At 41.8% G+C, this 25,641-nt stretch overlaps 1 protein-coding gene across 2 annotated transcripts in view; it reads right to left on the reverse strand.

Moving 5' to 3' along the window:
• The window catches only part of LOC115477466 (inositol 1,4,5-trisphosphate receptor type 2), an 801,768-nt gene that overhangs the window by 408,008 nt on the left and 368,119 nt on the right, over window positions 1–25,641 (reverse strand). For both annotated transcript variants that reach the window (XM_030214365.1, XM_030214364.1), the window contains exon 25: window positions 16,342–16,518. In XM_030214365.1, the coding sequence (XP_030070225.1) occupies window positions 16,342–16,518 (177 nt within the window). The remainder of the gene's footprint in view (window positions 1–16,341; window positions 16,519–25,641) is intronic.

Genomic DNA, 25,641 nt, shown 5'->3' on the forward strand with positions numbered 1-25,641 from the left:
TATTAAGGACATGTCTCATTCTTTTAAGGAATTTACAGCTCATTCCATAGAAATCAAACAAAATAAAACATGGAAAAGAAAATAAGATGATACCTTTTTTATTGGACATAACTTAATACATTTCTTGATTAGCTTTCGAAGGTCGCCCTTCTTCCTCAGATCGGAAATAAGCAAATGTGCTAGCTGACAGTGTATATAAGTGAAAACATTCAAGCATTACTATGACAGTCTGACAGGGTGGGAGGATGGGGGTGGGTAGGAGGTATGCATGGGGACATCAAAGCATATCATTGATATTCTAACACCCCCATCCTCCCACCCTGTCAGACTGTCATAGTAATGCTTGAATGTTTTCACTTATATACACTGTCAGCTAGCACATTTGCTTATTTCCGATCTGAAGAAGAAGGGCGACCTTCGAAAGCTAATCAAGAAATGTATTAAGTTATGTCCAATAAAAAAGGTATCATCTTATTTTCTTTTCCATGTTTTATTTTGTTTGATTTCTATTGATAACCTTAAGAGTGGACTAACATGGCTACCACACTCCTCAGCTCATTCCAGAAGTTACTCCAGATATGACATTAGTAACTTTGGATTTGGAATCTTTATATTCTAGTGTTCCACAAGGGGCAACCTTACATATTGTCCAGAAAGTGTTGAAATAACGACCAGCAGGTTTTTGTATTCCTACTGTGCCATAACTATTTTGCATTTGGATCACAGTTTTATCTTCAAGTTTATGGTATAGCAATGGGCACAGTGGCTGTCCCGGTGCGGCTAACTTCGATGTCAGCACTTGTGAGAATCAACATTTGTATGAGTCTCCATGGTTTAGCAACATCTTTCTTTGGTGTCGATTCAGAGATGAAGATTTTTTTTTAAATTTGGATTGCTTCGGTTACTTTGCTTCAGCATTTACTGAATAACTGAATTCACTGGACAGTTATTTAAGATTTACCATGACTTATGTTTATCGTAGTATATCATTTTTGGATATACTTGATCTCTTGCCTTTGGTATTGTCCAAATTAACTTTTTTAAAGATAGGCTGAACAATTGCTCTTTTCCGGAGGACAGAGACACAACCTGTTAAGTTATCCCTGCCCTCTGGAAAAGAGCAATTGTTCGTTAAAAAAGTTAATTTGGATCCAGCAGCCCCAGAGAATTATCGTCCTGTTTCTAATCTACCATTCATCTCTAAACTGGTGGAGAAGGTAGTGTTTAATCAATTATTGTCATATACCGAGTCAGTTTTAGTTCTGTGGCAGGCAGGATTTCATCAACATAACAGTAAGGAACCTGTAGCTACATCTCATTTGTGACCTTTATTCTGTTCTGGATTGGGAGAAATTTGTTTAGTCATATCACTCCACCTTTCTGCAGCCTTTGGTCTGGATGACCACTCCCTCCACATTCACCGTTTGTCTTCTATTGGTCTCTCTGGCTGTCTTAAGTTGGTTTTCATCTTTTTTACGTGACCATTCTTTCTCAATTTGTTTGATTCTAGCTCTGCCTCATACCATCTCACTTGTGGTGTCCCTGGGGTTCAAGTCTATCCCCCTTTTTATTTAACATATTTCTTAGTCCTTTGGCTACCTTCATTCAATCTTTCAATATTCATTTCTATTTTTATGCTGATATTTTACTACTTTTTCCTACTTCTCCTCTCCATATAGAGTTTCATCATTTACAAAATTGTTTAAATCAATTGTATGCTGGATGTCATATTTCAATCTGGTTCTTAACCCAAGTCAGTGATTGATGAATTACAGGCTCTTTACCACCACCAACTACACCAATACAACTATGTGACCAATTTATTTCCCCATCAATGTCCTTTTCATATCTAGGTGTCCTTATTGATTCCAAACTTTCCTTCAAAACTCATATTTCGCGAATTATCCAAAAGGGGTTTGGTTTCTCTTCGACAGATTAAATTGCTGAGTAGCTTTTATTTATTTATTTGTTGCATTTGTATCCCACATTTTCCCACCTCTTTGCAGACTCAATGTGGCTTACAATACATCATGAATAGTGAGAATGCATGAGAAAGTATACATTTAGTAATTACAGAAAGATTTGGGGTAACATGATAATGATAAAACATGGTAGTGTTTTAGCAAGCAATCATAGTAAGAAATGTATAAGAATTATATAGAAAATGTACATTTAGTAATAGCGAGAGAAAAAACCTGATAGTGGTTTGGCAAGCAAATATTGTAGGGGCAGTTCTGGATCTGTGTACAGGAGTTCATATTTATTGATGATTGTTATATGCCCTGTTGAAGAAATGGGTCTTCAGTAGACTTCGGAAGTTGGCTTGTTCATAGCTGGTTTTAAGTTTCGCGGCAGCGCATTCCAGAATTGTGTGCTCAGGTAGGAAAAGGTTGATGCATGCGTTATTTTGTATTTAAGGCCTTTGCAATTTGGGAAGTGAAGATTAAGGAATGTACGGGATGATTTTTTAGCATTTCTGGGTGGTAGGTCTATCAGATCTGACATGTAGGCTGGTGCGTCTCCGTGAATGATTTTGTGAACTAGGGTGCATATTTTGAACGTGATTCGTTCTTTGAGTGGGAGCCAGTGCAGTTTTTCTCGTAGGGGTTTCTGAACTTTCCTCCTTTACATACTCTTATTCATGCTTTTGTCCATTCAAGACTTGATTACTGTAACCCTATTTATGTGGGATTACTGCTCAAGCAAATCAAGAGGCTTCAGGCACTCCAAAATTCTGCAGCTAAATTGCTTTGTAGGGTACCTAAGTTTGCCCACGTCTCCCCTTTGCTTGTTTGCCTTCATTGGCTCCCTGTGTCCTATAAAATTCTTTTTAAACTCCTTTGTCTCACTCACAGGGCCTATTAGTTAGGCCTCCCCCACATTTGGCTTCTCTCACTGTGCCTTACCCTCCTGCCTATTCTCTAAGATCATTAAATACTCTTCAACTGGTTCTTCCCTCTCCAAAACAAGCCCAAACAAATCCACCCATCACTCAGCTTTTTTCTTCTTGGTGAAGACATAGAAAGACCTTCCATCTTTGAATTGGAGTGAGCCTAATTTTAAGAATTTAAAAACTTTATTAAAGACTCATTTTTTCACCAAAGCTTATGACCTATAGGCGGACCTTGAGTGACGCTAAAGATTGGATGATTCTGGCATATATGAATGGGTGTTTCTCTCCAATTTGAATTTTGTATGATTGCTATCCATTATTTATAGTAGTTCTTTTCTACTTCATCTCAATTTTTAGTGGTTGTAAACCACTGTGATCTGCTAGTCAGACCTGATGGTATACTAACTTTTAAATAAATATAAAGATACAAGGAAGGTCACACTATAAAAACCACAGTGTACTGCAAGCCTATGTATCGAAATACCTTATTATGTTTTACCAGTCATCATCCATTTCAGCTAAAGTATTTACCTGTTGGTCAATTTTGAGGCTCTGAAGTACTTGCACTACAGATCAAGTGTTCAAACAAGCAGCTTAGATCTTGGTGTCCAAATTATCTGAACATGGGTACCCTTCCAATGTTATCCTTCAAGCTTATAAAGAGCACTGTTTGCTCAGAGATCGTTACTGTTTTTGGATAAACCTTGTGCACCTTCGAACATGTTTGTATGTGTATTGAGCTATTCTGATTTGGACCCACAGGTTGCTCACATTATTTTCAAGCATTGGGAAGTGCTGATCTTTTACGAGTCATTTCATGAGAATCCCTGTATTGCTTATGATCATGGACGAAAACATCATGACCAAGTGGTTCATTTGGTGCTTGAGGAACATCAAGATCAATTGGCATTGTATGAGGGCCACCAACTCTGCAGTAATTGCCAGCATTGCCAACAAATGCTACAACGCAGGACCTCCCCAAAAATGCACCAGACCAAGCTTGCCTAAATCATAGTATTTAGCAACACATTTTAGGGTTCTTCCTCCATCTGTGCAGCTGAAGGCCAGAGTATTGTGCATAGTGCTACATGGTTCAAAGCCTGACATTCTACAGCTTCAGTTTCACAGAAAAAGGGAGCAGCACAAAAGTGGAAGTAAAGAAGAGGTTGGGAACTACAGCCAGTTAATCTGATCTCTGTGGTGAGTAAATTAATAGAAACACTTCTAAAATAGAGGATAGTGAGGTTTCTGGAATCAAAAGTACTGCAGGACCTGAAGCAGCATTGTTTTACAAAAGGAAGGCCTTGTCAGACAAATCTGATTAATTTCTTTGACTGAGAAATCCAACCAGAGTGTTGGATTAAGGAGGAGCGTTAGATGTGGTATATTTACATTTTACCAAAGCCTTTGACACATTTCCCCTTAGGTAACATAAATAAACTGAGTGCCCTTGGCACAGGGCCTAAAGTGACTAAAAGGATTAGAAACTGGTTGAATGGAAGGAAACAAAGGGTAGAGGTAAATTGAGTTCACACTGAAGAAAGGGACATAACCAGTGATGTGATGCAAGAATCGGTTCTTGACCCAGTTCTTTTAAAATTTTAGTGAGTGATATTGAGGAAAGGCAGTCTTGTAAGGTTTGCCTCTTTGCAAATAATTCCAGAATCTGCAATATTCACCTTTGATGGTGGTGTGAATAACATGAAGAGGGACATAGTGACGTTTGAAGAACAGACTAGAATGTGGCAGCTAAGATTTAATGTTAAAAAATGCAAGACCATGCATCTGGGCTGCAAAAACCCAAGGGAAAAGTACAGTATTGGGGGTGACATACTTCTATATATGAAAGAAGAGTGGGATTTGGGGGTGATCATATCTGATGACTGTAAGGTGATCAAATAGGTAGAAAAGATGACTGGAAGAACCAGAAGGGTGCATAAGGAGTGGAATTGCCAGCAGGAAAGATGAGGTAATGAGTCTCTGTATAAATCCCTGGTGAGACCCCATTTAGAGTACTGTATACAATTCTGGAACTCACACCTTCAAAAAGACATAACTAGGATGGAGTCTGTGCAGAGGGCAGCTACCTAAATGGTACTCATCATAAAACATATGAGGACAGATCTCAATATATATACTTTGGAAGAAAAGAGGGAGAGAGGAGACACAACAGAGATATTTAAATACCTCTGTAGCCTAAATGCACAGGAGCTGAGCCTCTTTCAATTAAAAGTAAGCTGTATAATGAGGAGGCATAGGATGAAAGTGAAAGAGGAAAGATTTAAGTAATCTAAGGAAATACTTCTTTACAGAAAGGGTGGTAAATTCGTAGAATGGTCTCTCATTGGAGGTGGGAAAGACAAAGACTGTATCTAATTCAAGAAAGCATGGGACAAGAACATAGGATCTCTACGGGAGAGGAAGCAATTGTACATGGTAAGGAGGGGTGACTGGATAGGCCATATGGTCTTTACCTGCTGTCGCATTCTATGATTCTATGTTTCTATTTACTTGCTTTTCAAATAGGAACTCACAGGGCAGTGCTTGGGTCATGGAAGAAAATTTATGGGACTATAATAAAATTTTTATTATACACCTGTAGTTTTTCTCCTTCAAAATCTGAGCCATGCAAAACAGTAGCAGTAACTATTTTCATTTGGAAATAAAGGGGTTGATTTTCAAGAATGAGCGTCAGGTTAATTCATCAGATTATCTTTGAATAATTATACAATCACACTTACCCAACTAATTGTGCTACAGAGTATCCGACAACAACTACTCATTTGAAATTTCAGCTGGTAGACCCATACTTGCTATTTGAGCAGCTAGGATTACCTTGTTAAATTTAGCCAGTTAACAGTGAATATCCTGATAACTGGTTAAATTCAAAAGTTCATCTTTAAAAGGTCTTATGACCTGTGCCCCTTTTCACTTGGCTAAATTTGAGTTGGCTGCAATTTTAACTGGTTTGGGGCAGTAGATACTAAGTTGTGGTAAAATAGCATTTTACCACAGTACAATCTGCCACACAAGTCACTAACCTGTGGTGTCTTAGTACTGCAGGTTAGTAACATGTGCAGTTCATATAAATTTGCATTGCTGCAAGACCTTTACACGTTCCTGGCCACTACAATGCAAAGAAAACCAGCCTCATGTCGGACCCTCTGTTTTTAAAGGGCTAATTCATGGAGAATTCCCCCTCCCTGACAGCCAATAACTACTTGCCACCCTCCAGTCCCCCCCCCCCCCCCCCAGTACCTACCATGGGTTTCCCTGGTGGCTAGTGGTGCCCCCTCAGTTACTAGTGGAAGCCTTGCAGTACTGCAGCTAGGGGTCAGTGCAAAATCTGTGTGTGACACGCTTGCCAGAAATAATGTTCATACCCGCAACAGGACTTATATCACACCAAGGACTTGCTAAACAGAACTAGAAGAGACGGATGCCTGGGGAAGTTCAAGCATTCACTAATAGCCCTTTTCTGCCATCTTCCAGGTGCAGGATACAAAATCTATTGGCTGCAACTAGACACTACTACAAGACTAGGATTCTTAGCAGACTGAAATTTCAGCTACTGTGTGGTTAACCTTCCATCTTTCCCAGTATCAGAGCAACTGGTTTCCACTGCACAGTGTTTAAACTTGGCAGACCTTGCACTGGTGAAAAAAAGGCTTCCTATGCCTTCTGGCCAAGAGACTTTCTCCCCAATATTCAGAACTACGCTGCTAACTGGTTAAATAGCATATTGACACCTATCCTCTAATATTCAGCTGGAGATAACTGGTTATCTCTGCTGACTATTGCCAGTTAGCACCCAGCGTATAACTGGCTATATCGCACGACTTATCTGGTTAGGAGCTGATATTCAGTGACTAACCAGATAAGTTTAGCAGTCAAATAAAACCACATAAATAGCTGTCCTATCTTTAACCACTAAAAAGTTGACCGGTTACCACTGAATATCAGCATAATTGGTTAACATTTTAGCAGTTAAAAAACCCCAAAAAAGATATTCAATGCCAGTCACCAGAAATGGTCTGGCATTGAATATTAGGGTTTAATACCAGTAGTGGACAGCAAAAGCGCTGCCCACTGAATATCAGGCCCTTTGCTTCTTGGGCAGAACTAGAGAGATGCTAGGCAGACTGTTCGCTTCAGTACAATATAAACCTTCCTTTTGGTGTCTCTTTCCTGTTACTTGTTAGTGCTCTCTGTCCATATTACCAGGCTCACACTTCTCTCCGCTACTCTGCATCACTGTCAGTAGACTGCACAAAAGTGACTTGAGAACCATGTGTGGCCAGACCTGTTTCACAGAATAAAGAAATCAAAACTATTTTTCATAAGTTAAGTTCCTCTAAACTGGCCTGGAAAATTGGCATGACACAATTATAAAGAACTTTCACATGGAAAGCTTTAGAAAGCTGTATAAAAATTGCAGAAGGTTTGCCATATAGTAGAACACAAGGGTTTGTGACAGAATACTTCCTAGTTCCCCCCCTCCCCAAGCTAAGAAAGAATTTCTGACCCTGACAAGAATGTGACCTATGTGATGTCAGTAGCATATTAGTCCAGAGTTATTTCTTCCCGAGGCAGAAATAAATATATTCAAGCCTGAGGGTTTCTAGAGGCAAATAAAATGCACATGCATGTTTAGGGGAACAGTTTTGGGAAGCTGGTATCTGGGCAAAATGGAAGGTGAAAGTGGAATTTCTAAAACTACACTCACGGAATATTCTTTACCTTACTTTATAACATTTGATTACACGCTTCACCATGTTACCTCGAGGCAAGTTACAATGGATACAATACGGTGTTAGTTACAGCTAGAAGTGATTAGCAATTTCAAACAATTGCATGATACCTGGCCTTCTCTAAATTGTACCCCAACACCATATATTTCTATAACCATGGAACAGATAAGACAGAAGTTTCTTATTTTATATTAAAAAAATCAGTCTTTTTGGACCATTCATTAAAACTTCAAATATCTCCCTTTTCAAGAACTGCTATTCTGATTTATTCCACCATTTGCTATTAAAAGTTGAAACATTTTTCAAACAAAACAAGCTATAATTATTATTGTTTTGTCTGTCCGTCAGCTGTGTACCCGTCGCTGTGACCATATCACTGCTGTAACTTTACGCCACTGCCTGCGGTAGCGACTCCTCGCTTGCCGCAGGCTCCCCCTGACCCTGGCTGCCCGTATAAGTGCTGGGCAGACTTATACGGTCTGTGCCAGAGCTGGTGGTTGGGAGGCGGGGTTGGTGGTTGGGAGGCGGGGATAGTGCTGGGCAGACTTATACGGTGTGTGCCAGAGCCGGTGGTGGGTGGCAGGGATAGTGCTGGGCAGACTTATACGGTCTGTGCCAGAGCTGGTGGTTGGGAGGCGGGGTTGGTGGTTGGGAGACTGGGATAGGGCTGGCCAGACTTATACGGTCTGTGCACTGAAGAGGACAGTACAAATAAAAAAAGTAGCACATATGAATTTATCTTCTTGGGCAGACTGGATGGACCGTGCAGGTCTTTTTCTGCCGTCATCTACTATGTTACTATGTTATTAAATTATAAGAAATTCTATTTCACCAACAAAAAAATGAAGTTTAAAAGTAAACTGGCCATAAGTTGAATTCAAGTTATCAATCTTACTTTTACTATTCTTAAATGCTTAAACTGCTCTGAAAATTTTAGGTGAAGCCACGTTTAAACTAGTTTTGCTGTCACAAATTACATCATGCATTCTGGCTGTGATGTCACAGATCACATCACAAGTAATTAGAATCCAGACTGGATAATGGTGCATATAAAAGGCAATTTCCTGACATATTTGAGATGCTCTCAATTGTTTAGAGAAATTATATGAGAATAGTTGAAAGAATTCCACAATTATCTTAAAGGTACATGTTTTAAATGATAGGACAAAGATTTCACCGGCATTGTATAATTTTAAAATATTGTATTACTACCACATTGAGTACTGTGCATTTATATATTCAATTTGAAAAAATCTTCCTTTTTTCAATAATTTTTAAAATAGCTTTATGGCCTTTGGCCAGCAAATGTATGCAATGACAAATAAGTGTCTTGCCAGTAGAGAAACAAAAATTCTGGGGAGAGAACAATGGCTGTTTCCTTTGCCCTCTGGTTTATACTGCAGAAAGGGAACATTAAGCACACCTTGAGGTCAATATTCAGACAGTTTGAAATCATACATATATTCATAAAAACATAAGATTAACTATACTGGCTCAGAACAACGGTCCATCTGGCCTAGTATCCTGTTTTCCAAATAGTGGCCAAGCCAAGTCACAAGTACCTGGCAGAAACCCGAAATCGTGACAACATTCCATACTACAAATCCATGGGCATGCAGTTGCTTCCCCTGTCTGTCTCAATAGCAGACTATAAACGTTTCCTCTAGGAATTTGTCTAAACCTGTTTTAAACCCGGATACACTAACCACTGTTACCACATCCTCCAGCAAAGAGTTTCAGAGCTTTTATTCATTGAGTGAAAAAATATTTCCTCCTATTTGTTTTAAAACTATATCCATGTAACTTCCTTCAGTGTCCTCTAGTCTTTGTACTTTTGGAATGAGCGATTTACTTCTACTCGTTCTATACCACTCAGGATTTTGTAGACCACAATCATATCTCCCCTTATCCGTCTGTTTTCCATTTTGATCGCTCTTCTTTGAACCTTTTCTAATTCCATTATATCTTTTTTAGATATAGCAACCAGAACTGATCGCAATGCTCAAGGTGTGGACTCACCATGGAGCAATACAAAGGCATTGTAGTATTTTTGGTCTTACTCACCATCCCTTTCCTAATTATTCATAGCATCCCGTTTGCTATTTTGGCCGTTGCTGCACACTAAGTAGAAGATTTCAGAGTATTATCTACAATGACACCTAGATCTTTTTCTTGAGTGCTGACCCCCAAGATGGACCCTAGCATAACATAACTAAGATTCGGATCATTCTTTCCAATGTGCATCACCTTGCTTTTGTCCACATTAAATTTCATCTGCCATTTGGATGCCCAGTCTTCCAATTTCCTAAGGTCTTCCTAAATTCTTTCACAGCCCACATGTATTTTAACAACCTTGAATAGTTTTGTGTCATGTGCAAATTTAATCACCTCACTCATCGTTCCAATTTCCATATCATTTATAAATACGTTAAATAGCACCGGTCCCAGTACAGATCATTGTGGCACTCCACTGTTCACTCTCCTCCATTGAGAGAAATGACCAATTAACCCTACCCTCGGTTTTCTGTCCAATAACCAATTCCTAGTCCACACCAGAACCTTGCCTCCTATCCCATGACTCTACCTTTTTCGTCAACCGGCTCACGTTTATCCACATGTTTATTCACACCTTCAAAGAAATGAAGCAAATTGGTGAGGCAAGACTTCCCTTGGATGAACCCATGCTGACTCTCTCCCATTAAACCATGTTTTTCTATGTGTTGTGTAATTTTATTCTTTATAATAGTTCCCACTATTTTGCCCAGACTAACATCAGGCTTACCAGTCTACAGTTTCCCGGATCACCCCTACAACCCTTTTTAAAAATAGGCGTCACATTGGCCACCCTCCAATCTTCAGGTACTATGGACAATTTTAATGACAGGATACATATTATTAATAGCAGATCAGCAATTTGATGCTTGAGTTCTTTGAGTACCCTTGGATGTATGATATCCGGTCCAGGTGATTTACTGCTCTTTAATTTGCTTATTTTTAGCGGTTGCTAAAAACACTAGTGCACCTTTGTAAAAGGACCCCTAAATGTCTAAGGGCCTCTTTTATCAATTCACGCTAGCAGTCCCCGGTGCAGCAATGCCAACAAAGCCCATTCACTTTGAATGGGCTCGTTGGCTTTGCCATGCAGAAACCGCTAGCGCAGCTTGATAAAATAGGCCCTAAGTGATTTATATGGCCAAAATTAAAAATTCAAACCTTAGGATTTTTTTTAAGTACTTATGCAGCCAGTGCTGCTGCCAATCACATAAATGCTTTTGAATATCAACCTGTTTATGTTTATGTTCTGAGTTCAAGTCCCATCATAGCTTCATAGAAAACACTTTTCTTCTATGTGCTCCAGGCTACCCAACTAAGATCAGGTAATAATAATAGGCCAGATATTCAAAATTATTTAACTAGCCAGGAATGGCGCCTGGCCAGTTAAATAGCATTTTAGCGCCTAACCGCGAATATTCAGTGTTCAATATATTTGTAAGTGACATTGCCGAAGGATTAAAAGGTAAGGTTTGCCTTTTTTTGCAGATGATAGCAAGATTTGTAACAGAGTGAACACCCTGGAGGTTGTGGAAAACAAGAAAAGGGATCTGCAAAAGTTAGAAGAATGGTCTAACATTTGGCAAAAAAGTGCAACGTGATGCATTTCGGGAGCAGAAACCCAAGGGAGATATATGTCCTAGGAGGTGAGAGGATGATATGTACAAAGAGAGGGACCTTGGGGTGATGGTGACAAAGTGCCTTAAAGCAAAAAAACATTGTGTGACAAAGTGGTGGCCGTAGTCAGAAGGATGCTAGGTTGCATTGGGAAAGGAGTAACCAGCAGAAGGAGGTGTTGATGCCCATGTACAAGTCAAAGGTGAGGCCCAACTTGGAGTATTGTGTTCAGTTTTGGAGGCTGTATCTTGCTAAGGATATAAAAAGACTAGAAGGGTTCCAGAGGAAGGTGACAAAAATGAAATAGGGCCCACGCCATAAGACATATGAGAAGAGATTGGAAGACCAGAACATGCATAGCCTTGAGGAAAGAAGAGACTGGGGAGATATGATACAGACGTTTAAATACTTGAAAGGTATTAACATAGAAACAAATCACTTACAGAGAAGGAGAAATAGTAAAACTAGAGGACATGAGTTGAGGTTGCGGGATGGTAGACTTGAGTAATTACAGGAAATTCTTTTTCACAGGGAGGGTGGTTGATGCTGTCGCGTTCTCGAGGCCCTTGGTATGCTGTCAGATCCTCGGGTCCGCACTGGGAATCGTGAGCCCTTGGGCCCCTGCTGAGGAGCGGCAGAGGCAGGCAAGACCACCTTGGAATCGGACATACGGAAGAACAGGACTGGAACTCGGGATCGGAAGTAGGCAACTGGAACCAGCAGGACAGGATCCGCTTCACCTGCGCTTGGCCACCGTTCCGCTAGAGTTGAGCTCTAGCGTGCAGGTGGCCGGCAGGACTTGAAGGACAGGGCCGGAACTGGAGACCCAGAGGACCCCCCCTGGGTCTAGGAAACACGAGGGAAACTAGACTAGGAACTAAACTCAGACAGGGAGCTGCTGCACCGCCACTAGCAAGAACCAGAAAGCAGACCAAGGAGACAAGACCTAGGAACAAAGACTAGGGCAACATGCCAGCAAGGCAGACTGGGGATCAGGGAATACCCAGCGGGTAAACCCACTAGCTAGGAAGCAGCAGGAAACAGGGACCACGCCCTGGCAATAAACACTAGCTAGACAGAGAGACAGGATTCAGGATATACACACAGGAAATATAAGCAGGGTAAGCACACAGACTAGGCAAAGCAGGATTCAGGATATACACTCAGGAAATACAAGCAGGGTTCAAGATAGGCAACAGAGTGAACAGAGTAACCAGGAAGAACAGGCCAAGGGTCTTGGGCTGGCAGCAGAGCAAACAGAGAACAAACACGGACCGAGGCTTCACCCCAAACACAGAGTAAGCCAGGAACAGAGGCTTCACCCCAAACACAGAGTAAGCCAGGAACAGAGGCTTCACCCCAAACACAGAATAAGCCAGGAACAGAGGCTTCACCCCAAACACAGAGTAAGCCAGGAACAGAGGCAACACCCCAAACACAGAGTAAGCCAGGAACAGAGGCAGGGAAGCCCCCCACGGAAAGACAACAGACACAGAAAGAAGCTGGGCTGGAACCCAGAGAGAGGCTAAGCAGTAGTGCAGCAGACACCTACTAACCTGACCTGGCCTAAGAGCATAACACTTCATGCAAAGGCACTGACTGCAAGCCCAGCACTTCCTTATGAAGGCTCTCACGGATGAGTCACCAGCAGTAGGCCAGAAGCAGGAAGTACACTGACCCCAAAGAGAGGCTTGACACAGATAGGAAGTGAGCCCACAGGAAAGACAAGCAGGAGCCATCTTGGATACTGGCATAGAGGAGGCGGCAGCCATCTTGGAAGAGGCATAGCCCACACAGGTGAGGTCCAGTAAGGCAATCAGCACACAGAGCCAGAGAGAAACTAAGACAGACACAGACACAGAGACAAGCAGAAGCCAGCACAGCCACTGACTCCCAGAAACAGGGTAAGAATGAGGGTGGTCACGGCCACAGACGTGACAGATGCCTAGAATGCCCTCCCGAGGGAGGTGGTAGAGACAAAAACAGTGATGGAATTCAAAAAGGTTTGAGATGAGCACAGAGGAACCCTATTTAGAAAGCATGTGGTAGAAAACAAAAAAATATATATTTTTTAAAACCCTTAAATGGCTGCAGAGGGGGGAAGTGTGAGTGAAACTTAGATGGCTACTCTGGCTGTGAAGTACTAAGGCACGTGCCAGGTAGACTTTGTAGGTCTGTGTCTGTATATGGCAATCCAGTTTAGCACAGTATGGAAAGGGCTTCAATGGCAACTTCAGCAGCTGGAACCGAGGACAGCGCTGGGCAGAATTTTACGGTCTGGGTCCCGTAAATGACAAGATGGATTTGGATTGGCTGGAGTGAGCTTTTACAGCAACTCCAGCAGGTGGAACATAAGGACAAAGCCGGGCAGATTTCTATGGTCTACGTCCCAGAAATGCCAAAGAAAGGCTCGTGATAAAGTATATAATATCACTTTCATTTCTGATTTCATCATGAATTAAGATTGATTGTGTCTGCTGGGCAGACTGGATGGACTGTTCAGGTCTTTATTTGCCACCATTTACTATGTTACTATGATAACCGGTTATCTCCTGCTGAATATCCGCAGTTATTAACTGGCCGTGGACTGGCTATATCGCATAACATAGCCAATTAGGCGTGGATATTCAGCACCAAATCAGCTGTGTTGAGCAGTTAAAATAGGCCACTTAAATAGCAGGCCTATCTTTAACTGCTAAGCACTGAACACTGACTTAACCGATTAAGTTGCCTTGGTCAAAAATGAAACCGGAAATTCAATTCCAGTCGCCTAAAATGGTCTGGCATTGAAAATCTGTGATTAATGCTTGTGGTGGACAGCAAGAACGCTGCCTGCTGCTGACTGAATATCGGGGAGAATGATATTATTTCCTGTCCTCTTTCTTTCAGAGACTCTCTGATGCTATCCAGCTATGATCTAATTATAGTACATGTAAAATGCTTTGTAAAATCACATAGGAAGATCCTATTTGAATTAAAGCTGTGATTATACATAACTCCAGATATCTATTATTTATTTGATTTAATATATCATCCTATCTGGACTAGCCAATCGAAACGGTTCACAAATTCATTATAAAATACAATAATATCCTAAGAACAATGACATACAAATAAGGTAACACATAATAGGCAAACATTACAACAAAGACAACCAGGCTCATTTTCAAAACAGAAGGACGCCCATCTTTCGACACAAATCGAAAGATGGGCATCCTTCTCACAGGGTCGCCCAAATTGGCATAATCGAAAGCCGATTTTGGGCGTCCTCAACTGCTTTCCGTTGCGGGGACGACCAAAGTTCACGGGGGCATGTCGAAGGCGTAGCGAAGGCAGGACTTGGGCATGCCTAACACTGGGCGGCGTCGACCCATAATGGGAAAAAAAGGGCGTCCCTGATGAGCACTTGGACAACTTTACCTGGTTGTGTTTTTCTTACGACCAAGCCACAAAAAGATACCCAAACACCGGAGAGAATCGAGGATGACCTCCCCTTACTCCCCCAGTGGTCACTAACCCCCTCCCACCCTCAAAAAAACTCTTTAAAAATATTTTCTGCTAGCCTCAAATGTCATACTCAGGTCCATCACAGCAGTATGCAGGTCCCTGGAGCAGTTTTAGTGGGTGCAGTGCACTTCAGGCAGGCAGACCCAGGCCCATCCCCCCCCCCCCCCCCCCCCCACCTTTTACACTTGTGGTGGTAAATGTGAGCCCTCCAAAACCCACCACAAACCCACTGTACCCACATCTAGGTGTCCCCCTTCAGTGGTGTACAGTTGTGGGTAGTAGATAAAATATTCCAATGTTTATAAATGATGTTCATAATTTTTGGTGACAAAGAAATATATTGCATGATGCATGGAATATTTTGTTTTAACGATTTCTGTTGTTTTGGCTCCAATAAAAATTCTCGATGATTGAATAGCGCCCTCTTATAAGCATGTTTAACAATTTTCTAGGAGTAACCCCTTTCTTGTAATTTAACTTTTAATTGACAGGCTGATTTTTTTATATTTTTGTGAGGAGTCACATATGTGTCTATAGCTTAAAAATTGCGCAAAGTGAAGATTATTCCGAATATTCAAGCTCCTCTTATTGACCTATAAGTGCATTCACTCTGCTGCCCCTCACTACCTCTCCACCCTCATCTCTCCCTACACTCCTTCCCAGGAACTCCGTTCACTAGGCAAATCTCTCCTAATTGCACCCTTCTCCTCCATCGCTAACTCCGTTCCTTTTATCTCGCCGCACTTTATGCCTGGAATAGACTTCCTGAGCCATTACGTCAGGCTCCTTCCCTGGCCGCCTTCAAATCCGGGCCAAAGGCCTACATGTTTGATGCTGCTTTCGATTCCTAACTTGTCTCCTACTCTGAACCCTTATCTTATCTTCCTCTCTTCAATAGTTCCCGTTTCCCTATGTGTCCTATCTGTCTGTCCTACCCTTTTCCCTTATTTGCCCTGTCTGTCTGGCTGTCCTGATTTAGATTGTAAGCTCTTTTGAGCAGGGACTGTCTTTTCTTCATGTTCAATTGTAAAGCGCTGCGTACATCTGGTAGCGCTGTAGAAATGATTTGTAGTAGTAGTAGGCTTGGGGGGTATTGGGGGTGGGCTCAGAATACAAGATAAGGGAGCTATGTATCTGGTAGCAATTTCTGAAGTCCACTGCTGTGCCCCCTAGGATGCCTGGTTGGTGTCCTGGCATGTCAGGGGGACCAGTGCACTACAAATGCTGGCTCCTCCCACGACCAAAGAGCTTGCATTTGGTCGTTTCTGAGATGGTCGTCCTTGGTTTCCATTATCGCCGAAAATCAGAAACAACCAAGTCTAGGGACGACCATCTATAAGGACGACCTTGAGGCAGCGACAGCTTAAGCTGAGCTCTCTAACTCTCATTATGAATTAGTGCTTCAATTTCATTTCAAATATTCCGGCTATAGACATATGTTTTTAGTATATCTGTATGAACTTGGATATAGCATATTTTAATTTCTGAAAGTGTACTCATGGATAAAAAGTCTCAACTTACCTCAGTAATCTGTTCTTTACCATCTTTTGATGGATTTTCACCTATCTCTTCATTCTCATAGTTGCTGTTCTTTTCCACCCAAAGTTCAGACTTTTCTACTGTCAGTCGGAGCTGGTCTAAATCCGCTTTGATTTGCTTGTAGTTATCTACATCCTGAGTAGACACCAGTAACTGGACCTGAAAAATACACAAATACCAAATAATTTGGCATTGCAAATTATGAAATTCTGCCTCCTAACATTGTTTTCTACCAGAAAACTGCTTATTTCTTTATTTCAAAACGTATTATAATCTTATAGATAACCTTGTATCATTTCACTTTATGAAGCTCTACAATCTCACTATAAAAGTCTTTCAGGCAACAGCTAGACAGTCGTATCAATCTTGGACCACTATTATTGAAAGGCACAGGTCTGCTTGGTTACCTCAAAAGCAGAGGAGGGAGATATTAATGCAAGCCTTTACCAGTGATTAATAATAATCTGCCTCAGAAGAGGGCATTACAGTTGAAATGAATCAACATCCTGTTTATTCTTTCCAACCCAAAGGAAAAAAGAAATATACATAATGGGTCAATATGGAAATTAGGATCAACAATCAAGTTGTATGCGATTCCTTTATATTAGATTAAGAGAAAAACGTCCAAAAAGTAGCTTAAATCTGCATTTGGACATTTTTTTCAAAACCAATTTTTAGATGTTTTTCTATGAAGTCCATCAGAGGTGCATTCAAATCACAAGGGGGCATGTCAGCAGCATGTAAGGGGAGAGACCTGGGCATTCCTAACACTTGGACATTTTTCTGCCATAATGGAACAAAACATAAACATCCAAAAGTTGGATGTTTTGGTCTAGACTTGTTTTATTAACGAACTAGTGAAAAAGGCCTGTTTCTGACAGAAATGAAACGGGCGCTAGCAAGGTTTTCCTTGGAGTGTGTATGTTTGAGAGAGTGTGTGTGTGAGATTGACTGTGTGAGAGAGAGTGAATATGCGAATGTGTGTATGTGACAGAGAAAGAGTGAGACTGGGTGCGAGTGTGTCCGTGAGAGACAGAGTGTGTGTGTGAGAATCAGAGTGTGTGCCAGGGGCCCCTCCCTGCTCCGTCCCAGTTCCAGAGTCCCCCCCCTCCATCCCTCCCTCCGAGTTCCAGGGTCATCCCCCCTTCCTCTGAGTTCCAGGGTCATCCCCCCCCCCCCTCCGAGTTCCAGGTCCCTTCCAGTTTCAGGGTCCCCCACCCTCCCTCAGAGTTTCAGGGTCCCCACCCTCCCAGTTCCAGGGTCACCTTCCCTCCCTCCCTCCCAGTTCCAGGGTCCCCCTACCAGTTCAAGGGTCGCTCCCCCTCCCTCTCAGTTCCACGGTCCTGTCCCCTACCTTCCTCTCTCCCTCCCTCCGAGGTGCTTTGTGGGGGGGGGGGGGGTTGCTATTTGCTGTCAACCTAAGGAGACGCTGCTTCTGGCGTCCAGCATCTAAGTCCTGTCGTGACCCACAGGCAGCTGGAGGTCCCTCATACTGTTTCAGTGACACACATTGACAGGCAACGGCAGGGCTGACGCAGCCACGGGCACCCTAGATAAACTTTGTATTGTTGACAAATGATGTGAAAATACAGAGTTTAAAATTGGTGTTTCTACCAGGTAGAATAATTTTTAAAGCTGTTTTAGTGATATTTAATTTAGATTTCATGATATTCATATGTACAGATGGGTAGCTTTCAAATAAATTAAAAAGGTGTGCAGTAAGAAAACAAAAACAAAACCTTTTGGTCCTTAACCTGTTAAGGCGCAGTTTATCCAGTAGAAACAGCTTCAGACGTGTTTCAGATGTAAGAAGAAAAAAAAACGACAATGTGGATCAGCAGCTCCTAGGTGTGCTTGGTTTTGAGTGTATGGGAATGACGGCTGTGTTGGGGAGTGGAAACAGAGATTAACCAATGGGCTTCCTTGCTTTCAGTGTGGTTGATTGGGTCACTTCCACTCGTGTGTAGTAATCGTCCTGCTGCATGGCCAGAGTCGGAGAGGAGAGGGGTTGCGGCGGAACGGTGAGCGAGCAGCTGCGGGAGGGTGGGTGAGGGGGACTGTGGGCGGGGGATGGGGTGCAGGGGCAATTTTGTTTGGTTTTGAGTGTATAGGAATGACGGCTGCATTGGGGAGTGGAAACAGAGATTAACCAATGGGCTTCCTTGATTCGTTGAGTATCTGTGCTCCACCCTAACGTCATCACGTTTGACGTGAGGGCGGGGCAGACACTCATGGGATCTACACAACAACAAATTTAGAACGTTGAAATGTTGGAGGCTTCATTAGAACGTTGGGGTTGTGAATTATGTCTGGATGGGGCGTGGCTGAGGGCGGGTCTATGAGTGAGAGTGAGTGGTGCTGACAGCCTAGCCTACCAACAGTACAGGGCTTGTGTTTCCCTGCCACAGAGTAAGTTTCAGAACGTTGGAGGTGAGAATTATTTATATAGATAAGCCATAAAAAAGTGCCCTAAGTGACCAGATGACCACTGCAGGAATAAAGGAATGACACCCCATTACTCCTTTAGAGCAGCAAACAGGTTCCTAGAATAGCCTGGCGGTGAGTGCAGTGCACTGTAGAGAGGGTGACCTAGGCCCATAACCCACTCTAACTATTACACTTGTGGTGGAAAGTATCAACCCTCCCCCCCCCCCAAAAAAAACCAAAACCTACTGTACCCACATATAGGTGACACCTGCAGTTATAAGGGCTATTGTAGAGGCGTATAGTTGGGTATAATAGGTTTTTCATGGGGTTTGAAGGGCTTACCATACAATATATGAGGATGATAGTGAGATGTGTACCTAGGACCTTTTATGTGATGTCCACTACAGTGCCCCCTAGGGTGCCCCACTGCTCTTCTGGGATGCCTGTGTGGCCAGTCTACTAGGAAAGCTGGCTCCTCTTATGTCCCAATAGATTGATTTTGTGCATTTTTCACTTGGACGGGTTTTTTTTTTTTTTTTTTTGGAAAATGGTCCAAAAAGATAGACATATTAAGCACATCATCTAGGAAATGATAATTTTCAAAGAAAAAAGATCTTTTTCTGGTTTGAAAACGGTCGCTATCACTACTTGATTTTTGGACATTTTCAGCAAAAGGTCCAAAGTCGGATACAGATGTCATATCAAAAATGCCCCTCTAACTTTGCAAGCTTGCGTGCTTTAAAATGAGCACATACATTTTTTTAACAAACTTTCAAGAGTTATTCTGGGTGAAAATAGTGCATACACATCTAGGTTTTAGGCTGTCTACATATATTAGTACTGTTTGCTTGAGACACCCACCTGGGCAGATTACCTACCCCACTCTTTTCTCCTTTCTCTGGGAGAGGTCAAGGGAAAGAAAACTCACAGACAATAAAGGTTATAGACAGTATATAGAAAAGGCCTTTGGGAGAGAGTCACAGGTTCCATGTAATCACAGTGGATCTTTACCAGGACTGTCTCACCCTACTCAAGCACCTTCACTCTTTTTATTAGAAATGCATTAAGTCATAGAACAGTGATGGGCAATCTTTTGAGCTTGGTGTGTCAAAATTCTCCAAAAAACCGAGCATAACTCGGGTGGTGTGTCACTTCGAGAAAAAAACCATAATTTTGAGATATTTATAGTTTAAATAACAAAAATGTATAATTGTAATATATAACTGTATTTAATAAACCAAAAACTAATTATTTAACTTACCTGCTTAGTGACTTCTTTGTTCATCTGTCAGTCGGTTTCTTTTGTTGGTCTTGATATTATTTAACTTGTGTGGGGTGCCGTGAACTAAGATAAGTGAGGGGGAGGGGGAATTCTTTAACTAATCTGCCTATTAGTGACTTTTTTGTTGCTGAATTTCATTGGCTAAATCTTCAATTGAAGGTTGGTATTTTGTACACTTCAAGCCCAAGCAAGCACTACTAACTCCATCTGTCAATCTGTTTCTTTTGTTGGTTTTGATATTATTTAACGCTGAGAATAAGGTTTCACAAAAGTACGTAGAGGGAAAAATTGTGAGTAAAGCCATTGCTATATTTTTCAGGGTGCTAAAAGTGTCTGGTAATCGGTTCCAGGCACTCCAAATTTCCTGTTCGTAGTGGCACTCCTCTTGATTCTCCAAGCGGCACCTTTCCAGATTCTCAAGCTTTGACCTCAAGTCGACAAACACCTGAGCCCAGATGCTGTCTTGAAATTCTACAAGTTGCATCTCAAAATCATCAATTTGCATCCATTGGAAACCATTTAATTCCAAACTACTGTAGACTACTACATCAGGATACTTAATTATTTTCATGGTCTGTTCTAGGTTTCTAAATTGATTAAATCTATCACTGAACTGGTCAAGTAATGAGTCTAAAACATGCTGGTACTTTATATGCAAGGGTTCCATTTCATTTTGTATAGCTGCACTGGCCTTCTCAAAATACTTTGTTACTCGAGGAAAATACTTATAAGTTTTAGTTTCTACATCTCGCTTGAAAATTTTAAGTTTACTTTCAAAAGCTTTTATGTATCGAAACATAACGTCAATACTTTTGCCAAAACCTTGTAACTTTAAGTTCAGTTCATTAATATGAACAGAGAGATCTGTAAAAAACATCAGGGTGTTGACCCACTTATCATCATTGAGCTGAGGAAAGTTTCCCAGATCCTTATCCTCAAGAAATACCTTAATTTCTTCAAAGCACTCCACAAAGCGCTCAAGAACTTTGCCTTGGCTCAGTAGTTTCATCAAGAGAGATCGAAAAATATTTACAATTACTTATGTCTCTCTTTAATTGATGTTGTACGTTTGTGTTCAGTCTCATTATTCGGTCTTTTATGATATTTCTACTGAGTGGTAACTCAGATATTCTCTTAATAATTGCATCTTTATTCTGCATATCGTGAAATAGAACTGGTGCACATCTTAGGAGACTTTCTTTAATAAATTCTCCCTCACTGAGTGCTTTTCCATGCTGAGCTATGGAGTGAGCAATGCTCAAACTTGCAGATGTTAAATTTGTAGAACAGAACCTTTTACAAATTTAAGAATGGAATTAGATTGGCTCTTATAAAAGTGTAGCTGCCTGGAAATGTATTCCTTCCTTTCATCCTCACTTTTTTTCAAGAGCTGGGAATGATTAGTTTCAAAATGTCTATTTATATTCCACGTTCTGCTTACTACCGTTTCAGTACATAGAACGCAAAATGATCTGCCATTTTTTTCTATAATGCCATACATCTCGGTCCATGTCTCTTGAAAGGGTCAGCTACTGCTACTACCACTTCCTTTACTTAACCTTGGTTTTTTTATTTTTTGGGTTCTCCATCAGGGTGGCAGTGACAGAAGATAGAATTATAGATAGCCTGTTAGCCCTGCAGGCAATTAGGGGTTACCTAGCCTAACTGACCACCTTATGTAAATTAAGATGGCTGCCACTATTTCTAATGGCGGGAAACGGCACCCATAGCACATGCCCTCGCCTCTCCCAGCCTCCCCCTCACCTATCTCAGTAATGATGGTCAATTAGAAATCCACGACACCCCAGAACAGTAGATTGGATGATGGTTGCTGTGGTTATGTGGTTGCTGGTAATGGCGATCACAGGGCCCCCAGAGATGCGTCCCCCACGGCATTCCGCTGCTCTCTGCTCCGCCGGCCGGAAGTGAGGTCAAAGATCCCCTAACAGCCGTGCAGGAGCCGGGGCAGAGGGAGCAGCAGGGAGGGAACAACGGAGGACTCGGAGGGAGCCAATCGGAGCGCACACGGCACCCCCCCAGCGGGTAAACATGCACCGGGGGGGGGGGTGATTTCGCCAGGGGGGGGAGGTTGTGCTGCACCTGGGGGGGGGGGCGCATCGGCGATCCGCCCCGGGTGTCAGCAAGGAACGCCGCTGCTTCCCTGTATGCGGCCACATGCGGCTGCGTGTCACGCGTGTCATAGGTTCGCCATCAGGGTCATAGAATAACAGGTCAACAGGTTTACATCATAAATCATGAGACACAAGCAATAGATAAGCATAGGTTTAGGTTATATTCTGCTATCATCAGTAGGTCAGTAGGGATTCAGGGCAAAGTTCAACAACTATGAGCAATTCAAGAATCTAGTTATTAAAAGAATAAGGAACTCTTTTTGCAACTAGCGTACATTATTTTCAGCTGCATGTTCAGGGGTCCTGAAATATGCAGGCAAAAGATGTATATCATTCTCATTTCCCTATTCTTTCTCTAACTTACACAAGACATGCTAGACATACTTGTTCTTAGTGACAATTTCAGCATCTGGACAGGATATTTATTTATTTATTTATTTATTTATTTATTTATTGCGAACATTTATATCCCACATAATCCCACTAGGGCAGGCTCTATGTGGCTTACAACATTTGGTGAAAAGAACAACATAATAATTGTAGTACAAATCAGAAAACAAGGTAGAGGAGGGGAAGGGAGGGAACCAACAGGAGGAAGAATTAGGAATTGCAGGTAATCAAGCAGCAGAACAGTAAGATCAATCACATAGGTAGGTCTTAAGGGACTTCTTGAACAGACTATGGTCGGCTGTCTCTCTTAATGGTGATGGTAGAGCATTCCAGTAGCGAGGACACATAAGCAAAAAGAGGAGGCGAAGAGTAGTTTGTATCGTAAGTTTCTGCAGTTAGGAAAGTGGAGGTTGAGATAGGTGCGGGACGACTTCACGGAATTTCTGGGAGGGAGGTCGATCAGGTTGTATATATAAGCAGGAGCATCCCCGTATACAATCTTGTGGGTAAGAGCACAGATCTTGAATTCAATACGTTCTTTAATCGGGAGCTAGTGGTGCTTCTCACGTAGGGGTTCTGCTGCCTCAAACCAAGATTTGCCAAATAGTAGCCTCACTGCGGTGTTCAGCGCTGTCTGGAGTTTCTTAATGGTGTGTTCTCTGCAGCCAGTGTAAATTCCATTGCAGTAGTCAAAATGGCTCAAGACGAGGGAGTGGATTAGAGTCCTGAATAGGTCAAATGGTAGGAACTGCTTGATATGCTTCAGGGACCTCATGGAAAGAAACATCCGCTTCGTTATTGTCAAAACTTGAAGGTCGAGAGTCAAGTGGGAATCCACAGTGACCCCAAGTAGGTTCAAGCTTGCTGCAATAGGGATGGAGAAGTCCAGCGCAGCAACCGTGCCCGGTATAGACTTTTTGAACTGGGAGGAGAGAATGAGGCAATGCATTTTTTCCTTGTTAAGCTTAAACTTAAATTACTAAGAGGCATATTTTCAAAGCACTTTGGGAGGCTAAGTTCCATAGGTTTCTATGGAACTTTGGGAGGCTAAGTGCTTTGAAAATGAGCTTGTAAGCAAGCTTAATCTGTTGGTTCAGCAAGAAAGCATGTGTTCATATTTTCATCCTATTTTCCCTTCTAATATCTAACTCTTTACTCCCTTCTGGGGGCACTGTTCTCATAGATGTTCTCAATAGCATCAGTTTCTCCCCTTTGATCACATACGGCATCACAAATTTGTGCCAAGCAGCCCAATTCAATTTGGGAAGGAGTGTGTGATCCTTCCATAATGGTCTGTTGTACCAGCATTTTAACACTAGGCTTGGATAATAAGCTTCGAGTCATCTGCCACATAGAGCAACAACAACTAATGATTAGGGCCACAGCAATTCCAAAAATGTTTATCGCTGTACAGAGCCATCTGATATTTGATAACCAGCCAGTAAGCCAATCAGTAAAGTCATGTAGCTAACTGCCACCTGTAATGGAGTGTTGAATGACCAAGGATAAATTTCTTAGGAATTTTCAATTTTTGCTCACTTAAAACACTTTTATCAATCAAGTTAAAACAACACATTCCTTCAAATTCCCCACACCCATGGTTATTTATTTATTTAGGCATTTATATCCCACACTTTCCCGCCCATGGGCAGGCTCAATGTGGCTTACATTAGTTCAAAAGGCTAACAGCAGTATAAAAAGGACACTTCAATCTAGTAATAGACAAACAGACACATTAAGGGCGAGGTAGTTGGTGGGGAGAGACAGAGGGAGAGAAGTGAGAAAGGAGGTATGGAATGCAGTATGGTCGCATCACATAATGGGTCAGAAAACATAAAGGCAGTGCGGAGCTGCAGTGTAAGCTGTCCTGAATAAAGCGGTCTTCAGGGAGATTCTGAAAGCCTGTTGTTCAGAGGTAGCTTTTACTGAGTTTGGTAAACCATTCCACAAACATGCACTGATGTAGGGAAAGGTAGATGCGTGGCTGGTTTTATACTTGAGGCCATTGCACGAGGGGTAGTGGAGATGTAAATAGGATCAGGAAGATTTGCTCAAGTTCCTTGGTGGCAAGAGGATAAGGTTATCCATATAAGCTGGAGCTTTGCCGTGAAGGATTTTGTGCACCAGGGCGCAAATTTGGAATGTTATACGTTCCTTGATAGGTAGCCAGTGCAGTTTTTCTCGTAGTGGTCTGGAGCTGACGAACTTCGATTTACCATAGATCAATCTTGCAGCGGTAGTTAGTTCTAAGAAGTAAGTAATCAATTACTAGACGATTCTGGATGACTGCTTGTCTCAAACTATGATTTTCCTGAGATAAAGCTGCAATAAGTGATGAGGTAAGGTTGATAGTAGAAGGATTAGGGATACGAACTACACCTAGATAGTAGAGCACAAAAGAGAAGGAGAGAGTTTCGGAATCCTTCAGAACATAAAGGTTAGTTGCACCTTTGAGCACACAGAAATAAGATGGCATACAAGTGACTAGAGTGCTACTAGCGGTCAGGGTACGCTTTACACAGAAATCAGAACTATTCAAGGTTGCTTAAAATAACAGAACCTAAGAATTTTTAGTATTTTCTCCTTCTGGGGGAAGGGATACCATCAATGCAAACAAGAAACAGAGATACATTGTAGTAAATATTCTAGCAACAGGATTACAGTAATAATGCTAATAGTTATATTTACTAGAAAACAAATGAAACACCAATCTGCAACTGAGTCTCTGGCTTCCCTTTCTTGGGCTAATCAGTCAATGGGCTGGTGGAGTTCAATATCAGTCCTACTTTGGTCATAAAACTGCTCTTTCTATATATTCAAATATACTTTAAGGCCTCATCCTCTCAAGAACTTACTGCACCTAAGGGAATAATTCAATAAAACTCTTCACTCTATGGAAAGACTACTGTCCATATGCTCTCCTAAAAGAGCTTGATCAGTGCAGACTGGGTAATTCTGAACATCTTCAAGCTCATGAGTAGAGATGTTGGGGTTTGCATTAACCATGCTAGACTCTCTCATACTCTCAAATTCAGCATTCCACTCCTTATT

The sequence above is a fragment of the Microcaecilia unicolor genome, chromosome 9 (assembly GCF_901765095.1).
Source record: "Microcaecilia unicolor chromosome 9, aMicUni1.1, whole genome shotgun sequence".
In the NCBI taxonomy this organism is placed as follows: domain Eukaryota; kingdom Metazoa; phylum Chordata; class Amphibia; order Gymnophiona; family Siphonopidae; genus Microcaecilia; species Microcaecilia unicolor.